Source organism: Falco punctatus, assembly GCF_963210335.1.
Source record: "Falco punctatus genome assembly, chromosome: 5".
In the NCBI taxonomy this organism is placed as follows: domain Eukaryota; kingdom Metazoa; phylum Chordata; class Aves; order Falconiformes; family Falconidae; genus Falco; species Falco punctatus.
In genome coordinates, this window is record NC_137584.1 from 81,672,796 (window position 1) to 81,689,427 (window position 16,632).

Consider the following 16,632-nt stretch of genomic DNA (forward strand, 5'->3'; position numbering starts at 1 on the left):
GCTGTAACTTAGTTGTAGTGGTTTAGCTCTTACAACTTAAGTAATATTCAGTTATAGGTAATAATTGGTTCCCCGGGTGGGCAGGCCTTGACTGAAGCGATGGGGTAGTTCATCATGGTGGGGGAATCTGATTATTGAGTGTTAAACTATAAGGTTGATAAATAAACCAGTTACAATGCAGAGCTTTCTTTTGTGGTCTGGAAGTAAAGCAGCAGGCCTCATTCTCCTTCTTTTGAACCTTTTGCAGATGACTGTCTTCTCTGGAATTAATTTAAAATGCCACTGCTAGGCTGAGGAAGCAATACATCCCACCCGCTTCACTCTGTCTGTCTGCTTGAATAAAGGCGGCCCTCTGGGAGATGTGGGGGTTAGGCCTTGCTTAGGCCTTGTCTCTGTTCATGTGACTGAAATTGTATTGTTTTGATTAGCTAAATGTATAACTGTAAGTTTTCTTAAACTTTCGGGTTTGCTTTCCTTGGCAATTTACTGAATGAAGGTAAACAAATTGGAGATAGCAAATCTTAGTCAAATGAGTATAAATTCCCTGATAGAGACAAGGCTTTGGAAAGATGGCAGATACCAACAGCGCCACATTTGTCATTTTATTGTTTAAATGCCAACAATCCCTTTGTCTTCAATTTTGAAAAATTTGCCTAATAGTCTGACTAGGTGTCCTTGCAGCCACAGAATATTTTGCCAATGATACTGACTGTTAAGAAAGTAGTTCCTAAATCTGCTTAAAATCTGAGGGAGGAATTTGGTATGTGCATACTGAAATAATTTCTGTTGGTGTCTTTAGGCGCACCTCACAGTTTGGTCTATGTTCCTTGTCTCTAGGAATTTGGAGGTTTATTCTGAAGGATATTTTTTATCTTTTGATTTTATTTATTTTTTTACGGCAGTGATTAAAAATGAAGTGGTAACACTAAAATTTGTGAGATGCAATAAAGTTGAGTTTAAAAGGAGACTGTCAAGGGATGTACTTGTACAATGGTGAAGAAGAAGAAATAACTCCTTTGTGGGAACTGAGAGGGTGCCTGGAATGTGGCTAGTGTTCATGGCATAGAAGGTACATCGAACTGTGCTAGGAGAGATCAGGTGGCAAGGGTTTTAAGGATCTGTCTTAGGGTAAGAAAATGGATTATAGGACCACAGGATAAATCGAGTGAGAAGGGACTTTAGGAGGTGTAAAGGAGGGTCAGCTGTGAGACCAGACCAGGTTGCTCAAGGCTTTATCCAGTCAGGTCTTGAGAACCTCAAAGGGTGTGTTAAGACTGCGTGGCCTCTCTGGGCAACTTGTTCCAGGGCTTGATTGTCCCCATGATAAAAAAGCTTTTCCCTGTATCTAGTCAAAACCCCTCTTGCTTCAATTACCGTAAGGAGTGTGTTTCTGTTGTCAGGTCCCACATGGCAAATGAAATTTCCAACATCTCGGGGCACTGAGTTCTTCCAGTTTCTAGGACATCAACAGCAGTGTGTCCTTTATACCAGTTAGGCTTCTGGTAATAATAGTCAGCTTCGACCTTATGATCTAAAAGGGGCATCAACTCAGCTCTGTTTTTAAGAAGTAGTAAATAGCAGTGGTAGAAAGAGAGATTCATCAGTCAGTCTTGCAGCTGGCTTGGCTATCAGTTGTGTAGCAGTATGGCTCTCACATATTTAGTTACCTGCCTTGGGGCGAGCTTTGTGGCCTGCCTGTGCACTATCTAAGCTAACAAGTTCAGTGTTAGCCTGGGATGTTTGTACCGTTCTGCTGTAACTTCACTGTAGACATACTTCTTCAAGGCTCATAAAACATTACAGTGTCAGTACAGGATGAACTTTAAAAGGTGCTTCTGTTCTTTCCTTTCCTAGCATTTAAAAAAAAAACAATTTGCCAACTTAAAAAGTAATCAGTGTTCCTGCTGAACTGAATCATTACTGTGGTGTTTAGAAATGGGCTTTTAGCATAGAAGACTAATCCTGTGTGCTTTTTGTTTCTTTTTTATTTTTAGGTGTTGGAAAAACTACTTTGATACAGAAAGTCACTCAAGCTCTAAAATCCTCGGGCATTCCCATTGATGGATTTTACACAGAGGAAGTTAGAGAAGGTGGCAGGAGAACAGGATTTGATGTTGTCACTTTATCTGGAAAACGAGGACCTTTATCTAGAGTCAGGTACTGAGGTTTTAATGACTGTAAGTGGCTTACTATTTTATGCTTCTGCTCCAGTCTGTAGGCATGTTAAATGCTTGTCCAGAACGTGATTTCCAGCATGCATATGGCTTTCATAGTCAGGCTCTTTGTTTAGTTCTTGTGTCCTGGCTGATACCTGTATTGTGTGTGGAGACAGTGTCTCTTGCGTAGTGAGCTGTGGAAAATGTGCTTAGGGAGGGGTGTCGTCTCTTACTGCCTATTTTACACTAGATAGAGAGGAAGCACTGCTGAGCCTTTTATGGTGAGGCCAAGTTTCTTTGGGATACAGCAAGTAGCTTATTGTAGGCAGGCAGGAAGACTTTTTGTTTCCACCAAAGAATTTATGGAGGTGGAAGTGGAAAATAAAAGGGAAATTGCATATAACATTGTTTTAAAGAGCCACTGACCGGCCCTCAAAACCCACATGTGAATTTTAAGAAAAAGAGGGTTTCAGAGCCCCACTAAGACGGGGGCTTCTGAAGTGCAGAGAGGTTCACAGTCTCTCCTGATTCACTAGACGTAGCTTTTCACACTGTGGAAAACTTAGTGTAGGTCCAGGTACATTCAGACATAGATGATCTGACTAAATAATTTGAATACTGCTGATAAAGGAGATTCACCTAGGATAGTGCAATGCAGCAAATGCGAACTGAGTATTTTTCCAAGATTGTTTAAGGGTTTTGCAGCCCATACTGAGATCTGGGCTACTGCTGTGATGCTGTCTGTAGTGTCGTATTACCAAATTCAAAGATCTGAACTGGAGGCATGTATGTTGATTTCAGTGTAAATATACCTGCTGACTTTTAGATCCATTGGCTTCTGTACACTGCTCAAATTTGAGTTTACATACTTAGGAAGGTAGCTTATGGTATATTTATTACCTGAGAGTATGTTGTCTGCAGTACGACTTAATGGATGGTTTACGGTGTTTCTTTAATTTTCATGGAAGAATTAAGGGGATTTGACTTGCTACGATAACTTCTCATAAATCCATTTGAAATGACTGCAGTAAATTCTCGTTAAGCTCACTACTTGGAATTGTTTCTCTCTTTTTTTTTTTTTTTTTTTTCCAAATCCAGTTCTGATTCTTCTACTTCAAGACGTGAATATCGGGTTGGACAGTATGTTGTAGACCTCGTTTCATTTGAGCATTTGGTTCTACCTGTGCTGAGAAATGTGAGTATTCTGTGAAAGCTGCTGAAATATGGATGCTTTAGGATAATTGGTGTTATTGAAAGGCCCTTCTAGAGCACTGGTTTTTGATATTAATAAATAGCCTGTTTCTTGGGTATCACTGATCCTGATTGACTTCAGGATCAGGAAGCTGGAGGGGCAAATCTGGCTTGTTCTTTTGTGCTTATTGTGGTGGTGGAGAGATTGCAGTTCCCTCTCATTCTTGATCTGACATTGTCCTGTGGGCAGGATCTCCCTGGCCTGAGAGACAGCTAATAGGAAATTTCTTCCTGTGTTGCTGTCTTGCATATTGGAAAGCAAACAAAATGTACGAGTGGCTTACTACCCAGAACTGTGTAGAGTCAGTGGGTCCAAGAAAAAGGCTTTTGCTGCTGCTGTTCTTTACAGCCTTTTTTCCCCCCTCTTGTTCTGATTCCCATCTTCTTCCAGTTTCTTGAACCCAGTGGTTATTTTTGATTACCACTGTACGAGTACCTGCAGACTGGTAGGTTTTAACTGATAAAGGCAGCCTCATAATTTCAGATTTAGCTTGCTGCACAAGTTATCTGACTGTGACAACTTTCCACAATTTTTCCTATCCTTCTGTTACTGCCTTTTTCCTTCTCCTTCCTCTCACTCCAACCTTTCCCCTTTCCAAAATTAAACAAGAGCAGCTCTGATTTTGGCAGTAATGTATCACAAACAGTGTGCAGCAGCTGCTGAGCTGTACTGCTGAAAAAATCCTGTTGTGATTTTTCTACACTGGCAGAGCTCAAGGGGCCAAGGAAGAAGGGACTTAACAAACTTTCAGAGAACAAAAAACCAAAGCGGTGCAAGGAGCTAAAATGAGATTGAGGATCTGATTCTTCTTTTTGTTAAGGAACATTAAAGTCTGAGAGTACAGAAGCAAGGATGTTGGGGGCAAGGGAGAAAGGAAATGAGTAAAACGGGACAATTTTAATGTGTTTGATTTCACTGTAACTTGATTTACTATGTTAGTAAATAGAAGGATAGTTTAATAAAAAAAGTCTTCATTAAGCCAACAGTGTACTCTGGATCCTTTACTGCTGCATTAATGTGAAGTCCAGAAGACATCTTGCTGGAAGGATGTAGTGTTGAATTTTTCAGGTGGTTATATAGCTTTCTACAAGTACAAGAGAGTGAAGAGAAGAAGAAAAGGGGCCAGCAGGGTCAGACAGTGCATGACCCTGTTCTCCTTGAAAGCATTCTTAATCAGTTTTGTGGGAATGTGGTCATGCACGTAGGTGACACAAAACGGAAGAGGAGGGAGAGTGAGGAAGATCATAGAACTGAAACAAGAAGAGACAAATGAATGAGGGCAGAAGAGTCACAGATATGGTCTGGTTTGATCAGAGAGCAGAAAGGGCCTGTGCCCATTTGGTTTTGAGGACTGTTTCAGCTCTTAAGGCTTGGATCTTTTTCAGTCCAGTGAGAACAGGGGTAGATCCTGCAATGGATGATCTCTTTGGCTCTGGAAACTTTACCAGGCAGGACTGAGGATTTTTTCAAAGCACAATGCTCTGTTTCTCAGTGTGTGACCTAGTGACTGGTATTGGCTTTTTAGCTCACTGATCTATGAAAGGGTTTTAGATAAAACCAGCTACTCATCAGGGACTTAGCCTGAAAAGATTTTAGGATGCATGTGTATGGTTCTTCTACTTCTCCAGAAGCAAATGCTTTGCCTTCACAAGGCAAAACATTTCAATATTTTCTTTTCTTAAGGTTCAGTATAACATGGCTGCTATTGTTATATATTCATGGATCTACAGTGACATTTTGACTTGGGTTGATTTCCTCCTTACTTCTATAAATAATGGAGTACAGTTCTCAGTTACTTTTACCGAAAGGGTAGGCAGTGCACTTTCTGTTGAATAGTTCATCCATTCTTCCAAACCAGATAATTTTGCGAGTTGCCTTTCCCTCAATAACAATTGCCTGTGTTCTCTCCTGGACTTCCCTGCTGCTCACACCACTCTGCAGCACGGTGCTGTTTGGCAAAGTAGTAACTTCGTGAAAAAAAGCAAACAAACCACAAATGTGGTTAATTGTTAGTGTGGTGCCTATCCTACAATCCAGGAGGATGGCTAGGGCTATAGAATAAACTGCATCTTGACCAAGAAATGGAAGGTGATTGTTCTGATTTGAGACAGGCTTGGAAACGGCTTGTTTGTTGCCCGGGTAGCTTTGAAGAAAGCTAGTTGTTCTGAAAGAAATGCCAGTTTTGACCCTCCTTTGACCCAGCTACAAGAGGAGAAAATTCCAAATCTAGATTTAATGCAAATCTTTTTTTTAATGCTTGTGTTCATATATTCTAAATGCATAATCTGTTGGGAAGAGTGAAGTTTTGAAAAATTGATGTCCCTCAGATTGATTGAGAGCTGCTAGAAAGCAAAGTGCAGTTCTTAATTGTCAAGTAACTCATATGGGACCATTGTGAGAATTCTGCTTTGAAGGAAGACTGATATTATGGCTATTTCCTATTGTAGTTGGTATTTATACTGTATATATATTTTCATCTTTCCAAAAAGCTGTGCTGAAATAGAAATGATAGATTTATAAGTCTGCTTATATAAGCAGTTTTGACTCTTTCTTTTTCCCCAGTATTACAATGGAATTTATTTCTTTCAGAGATATTTATTAGCATTAGAAATTATTTCTGCTGCTTGTTCTAAGTTCTGTGTTCTTTACAGTCTCTTGATGCGCTTTTCCACAGGTAAGCCATGGCAGTGATGCAGAGAAAAAAATTTGTGTCATAGATGAGATTGGTAAAATGGAACTCTTCAGCCAGGCTTTTATTCAAGCTGTTCGTCAAATGCTGGCTGGCTCAGGGACCATGGTGCTTGGAACTATTCCAATACCTAAGGGAAAGCCATTGGATCTTGTTGAAGAAATAAGAAGTAGGAAAGATGTGAGTGTGTTCAATGTGAGTAATATTTAATATCCTTAAAAGCCTTCTGTTCTAGGTTGCTGGTTTGTATTTGGCTCTGTTTAAAATCTAATTGTTACTACCAATTGATAGCTGTGGGTAGCACATATGAAATAAGTTTTTTATTTTCCATTTTATTCTTAATGGGCAGGTGTTCACCCTATTAAAAAAAAAAATCACATTTGGCATGTACCATAGCAGTCTCACACAGCTGGCTTTGCTTGTGAGAGGCTGTAGAAGTAAAGATATAGTTGTTTTAAAAGGTTTTCTTGCTGTAGTATTATTGCCATATAAGTATTCATTATTCCTAAGAGTTAAATCTTTTAAAGTACAGATTTTCAAACCTTTTTTTTTTCCCCAGACTGGCTTGTGGAAGTATTACCAGTAAACATATTCAAGAAAAAAAAAGGAAACAAACAAAAAACCCCAGCAGTAGTGGAGCTTGCAGAAACGATTTCTAGGAGAAAGACACTTGTAAATGGAGCGTACTTTCTCTGCAGTCAGTGAACCAATTTTGGGATTCATTATATTATCTTTACAGCCATAATTTTCAGAATACTAGGGCCTCAGAGTGCATTTCTGATCAGATGTGGGGAGATTCTCAAAAACTTAGCACAACAAAACAGCCTGTTCACAGGAATACGTGTAAGTTTTCCTTAACATCTAGGTGTCCTGGATGTTTCACAAAACCAAGCTAAACACAGCCCCCACTCCTTTGATTTACTTCTCTGCTTGGTGTGTACTACTTGTAGTAGAGAATGAAGTTTTATATTCATCTCTACATCTCTATAAATTTTAAATTCAGTTAAGTGGGACTTACACATCCTGGCTTACTAACAAAGGTGATGTACTGTAAAGCAGTTTACTGTTGCAGCCTGTTCTTTATCGGATGCACATCACAGTGAGAATACTTACTTTGTTTTCATGCAAGTGAATGAGGAAGGAAAAAACATTATTTCAACAACTTTATACTGAACGACCTTAATTACTGCAGGGAAAGCAAAGCCTCCATCTTCTTTTTTCCTCTCAAAGTGAGATTAATAAAACTGCAGTGCTCAGAAAAGTTCTGCAGCTTTCTTTTAGCTGATGGTCCCCATCATCATCTTCAGTTTCTGTTTCTTAAATTAAGTGTCTGTTTAATGAAGTGCTGAAGCAGTCCTAGGAGCAAAGATGAGAGAAGATTCCTTTCCTTACATAAGCATTCAACTTCTGTTCCTTTCAGAGGTGAAACCTCAGGTTTCACACTGACAAGCTGATGTGTGTTGGTTGTCAGGGTACTGAACGGGGGCGCACATGAATGTGTATTTTCTATGACTTGCTTTACAGTGGTAGGACTGGGGCAGAAGGAATGGAGAATTGCCTCCCCGAAAGTAACAGTAGTTTGGTGCTTAGGCTGCAGTCATTTCAAGATAAGCTTCTGCTGACTTGTTTTTATCAGGTGATGTTCTACGGGCATGTGCCACTCGGCCCTGTGTTGTTAGCTGTATCGGTCTGCTGATAGCTCTTTTTCTTAAGCAGTGACAACAGCCAGCAAAGTCTTCCTGTAAATTTCAGTGGAGCAGTGTTTTTTTCGAGAAAAAAAAAAACAAACAACAACAAACAAGAAATGAGCCATCCTGTTTATCCTGCAGAGGTTAGGATGTGCAAGTTTCTTTGTTTAAATAGTTATCTGGTGAATCCATTAGCCAAAAGCGTCGGTATGAAATGGTGTGACAGACTGCAATAGCTCCCAGGTGGCAGAGACCTGCTATGCTAAAGTTTTGTGCAGGAGAGCATCTGTCTCACTTGCTCCAGTGACATGCTACATGCTCTTTCCCACCTAGTTAAAACGTGTGCATGAGCAGGAACAGAACCTGCCCCTGGGGAGTCAGAGGTGTTACTAGCTGAAGTAAATACTGGATCACCAGCTGTGTTCTTCAGGGGCTTTGGCATGGGGAGAACCTGGAGTGCCCAAATAGCTCGTGGTCAGTAATTTCTTACTAACTTTTATGGTGCCTGGGAAGTGCAGAAGTAGGTGGCAACCCTCCAAAAAAGTTCTGCCTGCTTTGTCACTTAATATGGGGTTTGGCTGCATTCAAATACCTCGCAGAGATTTCTCATTCTTCTGTTAGTGTCACAAGGACATGTCTGATGTTTGACGCTAAATGCATTAGAGACAGCTGTTTGGGATTGTACAATCCCTTCTGTCTTGAAAGCGTATTTGTTTGGTGTAAGTGGGCCCAGATGCCCTAAAAGCAATTGAGAGTTTGGTCCCAAATGTTTAATTTATTATGTTTAGAGCACTTAACGATAGGAGCTCTGATATTTAACACATTTCTTTCCATTGTTGCCCAATTCCATTTTGCTGAGAACTAAACTTTCCAGAGAAACTACAGAGGCTCTTTCTGCACTGCCCAGGTCTGTGTAGTTTTGCAGACAGTGTCATAAATGGATCAGATTATCCTTAGCAGCTGGCACATAATTTTTTTTTCTCATTTTCCCATCTATTAATTTTGCTTCCATGAAGCCCATTGGTGGAGTTTGGTTGCATATGCCTTTTAAGAAAGAAAAGAAAGAGTTAAATGGATCAGAAGAAGAAAAGGCTCCATTTGACTGTACAAGAGGGGTTTCCTTGATGGTACTTTTAAGGGTTAGGAGGAGAAAACTTTTGTCCTTTACTATTGCCTGCTTGGAGTCTAGGTGGTGGTTTCCTGCAAATTACCTAAATTACTTCGTATAAACAGCATCTAATTTTCAAGTCCCTGTCTAAAAATGTATCCATCTGTTTGAACATTCAGTACAGATACTGGGAGATTTGTTCTGTCTGGGAAAGCTGCCTGCATAGAATGTCTCCAGATCTTAAGAGGAGACTTGTATCTATCTAGCAGCCTTTGTAAAACAGTTGTGAAAATTTCCCAACACTTGGCACATTCTCTCTCCTGCTCTCACTGGACTTCTGGCGTGTAGGTATGGAAGAGGGATAGATAAAATGTACTATTGTTTTTGTTGGCTGTGAGACAGTGGGAAGAGCTATTAAATGTTCAGAAGGTCCTTTGAAAGTCAGAATATCAGGACACTTACTGTGAGATTTAGAGTTTGGCTGATCTATGCTCTGTGCCTTGTTTACCTTGGGGTCTCTCAATAGTCTTACTGAAGAGCAATTCCATTCTTTGTTGTCTTGCTCTCTTTGTTATTGTGGGATTTTTCTGTTTATATTATAACGGGCTTGGAATTATACTCAATAAAAACAGCAACGTTTTCAGGCAGATCATCTCTTTCATTCCCTTTTTTATTTCTTTTATTTTTTTAATGTCACTTTTTCATCTGTCCCATGTTGATCTGCTTTCTTAAATTCAAGTGGTGCAGGTGAGGCCACCATCTCTAGGTTTCACAGTGTTGGTTTTCAGCATTTGGATAGGATGTCTGGGACTCTAAATAGCAGTAGGCTCCCAGAGCCAAATTCTTCAGGTAAGGCTGTCACCTATTTAAAAATAACAACGACAATAATAATGCTTTCTCCTGTTCAGTATTGACTGTAGTACTGGAAGGAGTACAACCCCTTGTGCTTATATCTTAAATGCAGCTGCAGGGAATGCAGTGAAACCTTGCTGGTAGAGAGTTTTATGCCATGCACAGTGTGGTGTCTCACCTTCCTCATCAAAGAGCGTTTCTCAAACTTTGTTAAAAATATGAATGCCCTTACTTTTTTTTGGTTCATCTGTCTTTGATTTCTTCCTGCCCTCTCTGCAGGGATCTAAACAGTGGGGAAAATTTCTTAGGCATTTTAAAATGAGGCTTTTACTGACACTTCACAATTGCTTGTTAACCCTTTTACCACCCCAGCTATCTCCCCAGATTTTGCTTGAGTTAGTAGTGCATGGCACTGTGGGTCACTGGGCTCTGTATCAGGACCCAGTCTATGAAGAAGGGGTAATTTACACTCCCTCTCCTTCTGACCCCCCACCCCCCACCTCTGTGTTCTGTTGTTGCTGCACCTGGGAGCTGAGCTGACAAGCAAGTGCTAGCATATGCTTGGCAGTTCACAGTAATTTGCATGTGCTGTGATGCAGATGGGCCCAGCAAGAGACAGGACGCTGGGTTGTATGGATTTTTCACATGTACTGGTCATAAAGCCCAACATTTTCATGGGCTGGCCAACCAAAGGTGTACCTCAGTGTGCTACAAAAGACCCCTGGCTTTCTCAAGTAGTCTTGTTTCAAGGTATTTCTATCCTGCAGTGCTAAGGTTTCTCAGAATAGAGAGTTGTGCTGCTAAGCCTGTTGTAATTTTTTTTCATTGCAGATGTTTTTGACTAGATCTGTCATCCTAATAAATACAACCCTTTAAAGTGCTGAAGACATAAGAACTCCACTTTATAGTCATAAAATTATATTTGGTAATTGGAAAGGATTTCTAGTAATGACGAAAGTACATGCTGGTTCCTCGAGTGATTCCTGTTAGTTATTCAAGCCCTGAATAATACTGCGAAATACCATGGGTAATTAAATCAAATAGATCACTGAATATTCAATTACATATGCAGGTTTGTGAGTTTAGCTTATTGTGTTCTCAGTAGCAGAAGGCGGCAGGTGTTTGACACTCAACATTCCTCCACTGAGAAAGATGCATTTGAATTTCTGCTTTGTTTGTTTTTGAAGTAAACACTGATACAGAGGTTATTCATCAAATTACATCAGTTTTAATTTCTCTTTCTCTAGGTTAGTAAGGAAAACAGAAACAGCATTTTGCAAGACATCTTGGCAGCTGTGGAATCCTGCAGAAAATGAAGACCTTTTCTTGCCTGTAAACGCTAAAGCCTTTATTTCAACAAAACATTACAACATTTTGCGGACGTTTTAGAGTCTGTCCTTCCTCCTTTAGCCCCTGGAGGCTTTACTGGAGCCTTCAGGGTAAGCAAGGTAAAGCTGGTAATACTCGAACATGTGAACTGAATAAACAAGAATACTGCTATCTCATTTTCACAAGGCAATCCATTCAAAAGATTGAACAGATGCATATTTAACATCCAGTTCTAATCTGGGTATTTGGAAGTTAGGTGGTCTGACTCTGATCCTAGTTGCACCATGTAAAAGCAATTAACTGTCAGAACTGTTTGAGATCTTAGTCCTTTCACTGTGCTGAGGACTGTTCTGCCTAAAGAGCAATTCAGTATCTGGAACGTAGCCCTGGTGTAACAGAACAGAACCCTGCCCAAAATGTGCTCAGCCTGCTTCACGTAGAAGTATCTTTGCTGTCGGTGACCCAGCTTAGGTGTGTCCAGGTGTGTTTCGCCATGGGTGTTGACAATTCACAAGGTAGAAGGAATAAGCAGATGCTCTCCCCCTACCCCCAGATACCCCTTCCTCCAGTTGCAGTACAAGAAGGGTTATCTAGAATTTAAAGGAAATTTCTTGTAGTGCCAAGTGACATTTACAGAACTCTGCTTCAGGAGAAAAAAATAACCAACTCTCCTAAGTGGCCCTGACAGTAGTTGGTAAGAGGGCTGCATTCTGGGATTATTTTTAAGTTTCTTATGGCAATCCCACCTCGCACCCCCTTAAAAAAAATTATATATAAATCTTTAAATCCATAAAGCTCAGTCAAATCTTGAGTTGTGTATTAATTCGGGATCAAATTCATGCTGCATTCGTCTATATGGGTTTTACAGTCCGTTATGTTTGTTGATACTTTGGTTGGTTGTTTTTTTGTCTTATTCAGTTCTGTACATGGTTAATGGTGAAATAAGTGTTTGAGAGTGTTAGACAATGTGTTTCCCTATGACGTGTGCAAACATGTTCAGGAAAAGTGCTACCACTTAATCAGTTTTGCATGTTGTGAAAACAGAATTCCCTCCCAGGTGCACACTTGTTCATTGTACGATTTATAGTCATCTCTGGCTGTAAAAAGTTATTAAGAATTTGGTCATTTCTTAAGATTTTTTTCTGTGCAGTTCAACAACTGTTAAAATGAGCAAGCTATATAAAAGCATTTTCAAATATGACTTGTATTTATTTCTGTAAAACTGACACCCAAAGTTGTAGGAGACTGGATGGGGACAGGCATTTTTACAGGTGCCCTGGGAATTGCTGGGACCATGGAGGGAATGTCATTTTTCTTTCCTGTATTGAGAACGAAGGCCTGGGACAAACATCACCCTAGATGGTAGGAGGTACATGCTATATTAAAGGATGCCATGGCCTTGTTCCCAGATTGGCCTGTTACGCTACTGTTCTGGCCAAATCCGTTTGGATGGTAGTATCATCTTCATCATATTTAGAAAAAAGAATTCCTTCTAGGGTCCTGCTCCTTTGACAGTGTACAGCTCCTGGCTGCATTTTGTGCAGTAAGATTGTTTCCTGAATCACTAATCCCTTAATTATTTCAGGCATCTTACTTAGACAAGACAACTTGTTAGAGGGACTTGGGATCAAAGTAAACTTTTTCAGGGCTATGTGCCATAGACATTCAAACAGAAGCCTCTCTGCACTTAAGCGTTGGATGCCCTGCTCTTTCAGCATTGTCTCTGAAGCTGTGAAATATGCTGCAAAAGAATAGTTCTTGCAATTATGAAATAATTACCCAAAGTCTAGCAAGGTTTTAATGGGACTGCAGTTGAGTCTTAAATGAAGACTGACCTTTAAAGCTAAATAAAATGGGAGATATTTGACACTTCTCCATAGAGGCTGGACAGGGGAGTTCCTTCAGGAATGATGGCAGAGTTCAATTTTTCAAATTCCAGATGCCTACTGTAGTCCCATCATCTAGCAGACTGGAAAAAAAGAATCAGAACAACAAGTTTGGGGAACGTGGCCAGTGTGCTTATAGTACTTTTAAAGCATTTTAAAACAATGCAGGGAAGACCTTTTGTAGTGAGGGTAGGTAGTCAACAGGAAAAACTTCCAAAATGGAAGTGGATTTTTCCTTCACTGGAACTGTGAAGTGTCAGATCTTTTAAATCAAAGGGTATTTTTGCTACTAATATTGTCTTCTGTTACCTATGTCAAGATTGGTGAGAGTCTTTAATTTGTTGTCATTTTTTAAGCCCAGCTCTCCGAAATAGAGTTTTTCAAGAGAAAGAATGAGAAATGTTGTGGTCTTGTGTTCAGCAGATCCTAGATGACCTTAACAGTCATGTCTGGCCTTTGAATCTGAGACAGTCCTGAAAAAGCGATTTGCCTGTTTCAAATATACATGGAGTGGGTGAGAAAAGTAGTATTTCCAACTAAACTTAGTTTCTATGACACCCTGTGTTTACTTTAGAGGTAAAAATTTATTGTCTGGTCTTGCACTAGTAAAGCATTTGGAAGGCCTTGAAAGCATTGTAACAACAAACAGAGCATTCACAACTCCCCTGATGGGCTGATTTCACTAATAGCACACATTTGGTGAAAATAACCTCTGATGTACCAGCAAGATTCCAGATGACAATGTTAGTGCACCTGCAGGTTTTAATTGGTGCAAAAAAGGGGAGAATATGAGGTACCAATTATTCTCTCGAAGCCTGAGAATCAAGGAGATTTTTGGCAAGGAGGCTTGTAATTCCAACATAAAATTGCACACAGCATGGAATAAATGGGGCCTGCATTATTTATCATGCATTAGGCAATTTTTGACTTGTAAAACTGAGAAGGATGAAAGTGAGAGGTGAATCTTTAACACTGGACCTACTGCAAAGTTAATTACAAGTAATACGTCTGTGTTGCAGATTTAAGGATGTACAAGCACTACTGAAACATTGTGATTAAATACCAGCTCGCAATCCAGGGAGTAAATCTAAATATGGCAATAATTGGGTAGTTAAAAAATATGCATTGATGAGAAGATGATTATTACATGCTAGAGAGTTTCACTGGTAATTCTAATCTTCTAAAATGAGCTGCACAAAATTCATCTAATCTTTAAGTTAAAATTCCCCGGCAAAAGAGCAGTCAGCTGGTGAGTTGGAGCCAAATGCAGGTGACATTTTTTGCTTTATTCTAATAAATAGCTTTAAAAAAAAGCTGCAAATGACATCACAGAGAGTCCTAAGAACATAATGGTTTCAGAATGTGATCCATAGATATTGAGAGTATCTGGCCATCTTGCTGAGGGAAAACAACTCACACTGTTAAGTCCTTTTTGTTAACAGTTGTCTTAAATGCAATGAATGCCAAGACTTTTTGTCTATGGGAATGAGGTGAGACTTTGCAATGAGAACTCCAGTGCCTCACGGGGAAGAAGTTTGTATGACATTTCACAATGGAGGGAACAGTAGGACCTCCAGCATTTGTATTTTTGGATGAATGGAAGCAAACTTTATACGTTGCACCCATCACTGTTTCCTGCTTGCTTGCTGTGGTGGGAAACAGCTGAGCTGAAGGCCAGGCTGGGGGCTTGTCGGCTTACCTGGTGGATGTGAGCAGTTCAGCAGCTTGTGGTTGGCTTCGGTGAAACGTTACTAGAAGTCTTTTTACCAGATTTTTGGCCGTGTTTTACCTTTAGGGAACATAGTACCTGGCTTTTACTGTATGATGTAAAGAAGAGCCTATTAGTAAAAGGAAAGTTTAGGAAAACAATGGGAGGGGGCGAGTATACCACATGTAATGCTGAAGTACTGTGTTTGTCCTTGTTTTACCATATACTGGTTATCCTCCCTCTTTTAGCCTGCTGTACTTTCTGTTCCTCTCTGCTCTCTGGTTGCCAGGGACTGCTGAGGGAAAATCACTCCTGATGTTTCTTTTCAGCAGCGGTGATGTTATCTGGGGTTGAGCTGGGGCCAGGGGCAGATAGGGCCTCCATCTGTTCAGCCCTTTTGATGTTTCTGTGAAAGAATCGCATGTACCAAATGCTTTTGTGGATTCAGCACTTGATTTCCTCAAAGGATGCATTCAGCTTGCTAAGCGAGGCTGGAGTATCGCTGCTTTCAGGCTGTAGAAACAAGAAGGTTCTGGGCTGGCTGAATGAGCATCAGGCAGGCTTCTGCCTTCAGCCCCTGCTGAGTAAGTGGCCTCTGCAGCTCTGGAAAAATTCAAGCGTAGTACTTGAATCTTGAAAACTGACCCAAAATGGAACTGCCTATAAAAGATACTTAGGTGGTGGTGGTGGCAGCCACCCTTCCTGCATCACAGCTGTGGTAAGAGATCAGGCATGTAATGTGGGCAAACTGTTCAGCCTGAGCAACTTCAGCGCCAAGTTTTAGCAACAGTGTTAGGCACTTTGAAACCTATCAATCATTAGTGCTGCAGCTGATGTAAAAGCAGTGAAAGTTGCCTTTGTTTTTAATTCAGAGCCCAAAACTGCCCCAAAAGTGGGGTTCCTGAGGTGTCATGGGTACCTCCATCTTGCAGTTCTGAAGCACCTCGTGTGTGAGGTTAGGTATCAAGCTGCTTAGGTCTTGCAGGACTGAAAGTATGGCTTATAGCCTTTGTGTATCTGTAGGTACTGGTGCTGAGAATACCATTCCTATGGGCTCAGGTGCCTTTTGGTGCTATGTGGAGCTGTTCCGAGCAGGTTGCTGTTGAAATTAGGCCTTGTGCAAAGGTTAGGTACCCATTTGTTAGCTTTGTGTGTCTCACAGCCTTAAATGCATCTTCTGTCACGTACAGGGTAATCGGGTCGCTCTACCTCATGCAGACATGGGGGGAGGTCTAAGATACGCTTAATCAGTACAACCTCGTAGGTAGTTCGAGGTTTTTATTTCTAACCGTCCTGTCTGATTATTCTGTAGGATTGGCACATATTTAAAAACACTGCATATAGTAGTAGTCTTAATAACAGCTGACTATTTCCAAAACTGTGGAGATATATAACCTGGGAGACTTTGTTCTGTCATCTTCTATTTTTTTGTCTTTGTTACTGTTAGTGGTTGTTCTTGGGAGTTTTTCAAGCCACTGTGCTAAAGTAACAGCTTCAAGGCAAAATGAAAACTGTAAGACATGGCTACGAAAAGGAACTGATTTTTGAATCTTACTTTGACTCCTGCTGTGCCCTGCTTGTGCACTGTGCCTCAACAAAAGAGTTAGCACGTGCCTTTTCTGGCAGCCACCCTGTGCAGAGCCTGAGCTGCAGGGCACACTGCTGTCCCCAGGGAGTTTACGCTCCAGGGGCCAGTGGCTTGAACTAAGGCAGGAACTGTGAGGCAGCTGCGTTAACTTAGGGCGAGGACCAGAGGCTGTGGAGACAGCTTTACAGCGTAAGACTTGTAGAGTCTCTTACAGAAGATGTGGTGCTGGGCCTCGGGCTGCGCTAAGCAGATACAGCAGCTTGCCACTGGAAGGATTTGTGCAGCTGTTTCCCAGTCTGGTTTAGTATGCTTGCGTTGGGTATATAGAATAATTTATGTTAATTGGGACTACTGGAGTTACTTATTTTTCATGGAA

The 16,632-nt window shown here is 40.7% G+C and overlaps 1 protein-coding gene across 6 annotated transcripts in view; it reads left to right on the forward strand.

Annotated features, from left to right (window-relative positions):
* The window catches only part of NTPCR (nucleoside-triphosphatase, cancer-related), a 76,216-nt gene that overhangs the window by 48,950 nt on the left and 10,634 nt on the right, over positions 1-16,632 (forward strand). For 2 of the 6 annotated variants that reach the window (XR_013928365.1, XR_013928366.1), the window contains exons 2-3: positions 1,995-2,157; positions 10,993-11,193. Coding sequence is in view for 3 of the 6 variants with exons in the window: in XM_080388892.1 (XP_080245018.1) it covers positions 1,995-2,157; positions 3,255-3,351; positions 6,083-6,292; positions 10,993-11,061 (539 nt within the window). In the remaining 3 variants the exon portion in view is untranslated. Of the gene's footprint in view, positions 1-1,994; positions 2,158-3,254; positions 3,352-6,082; positions 6,293-6,656; positions 6,941-10,992; positions 12,276-16,632 lie in introns of those variants that run through there. The other 4 variants (XR_013928367.1, XM_080388892.1, XM_080388893.1 and 1 more) reach the window with 4 other exon arrangements.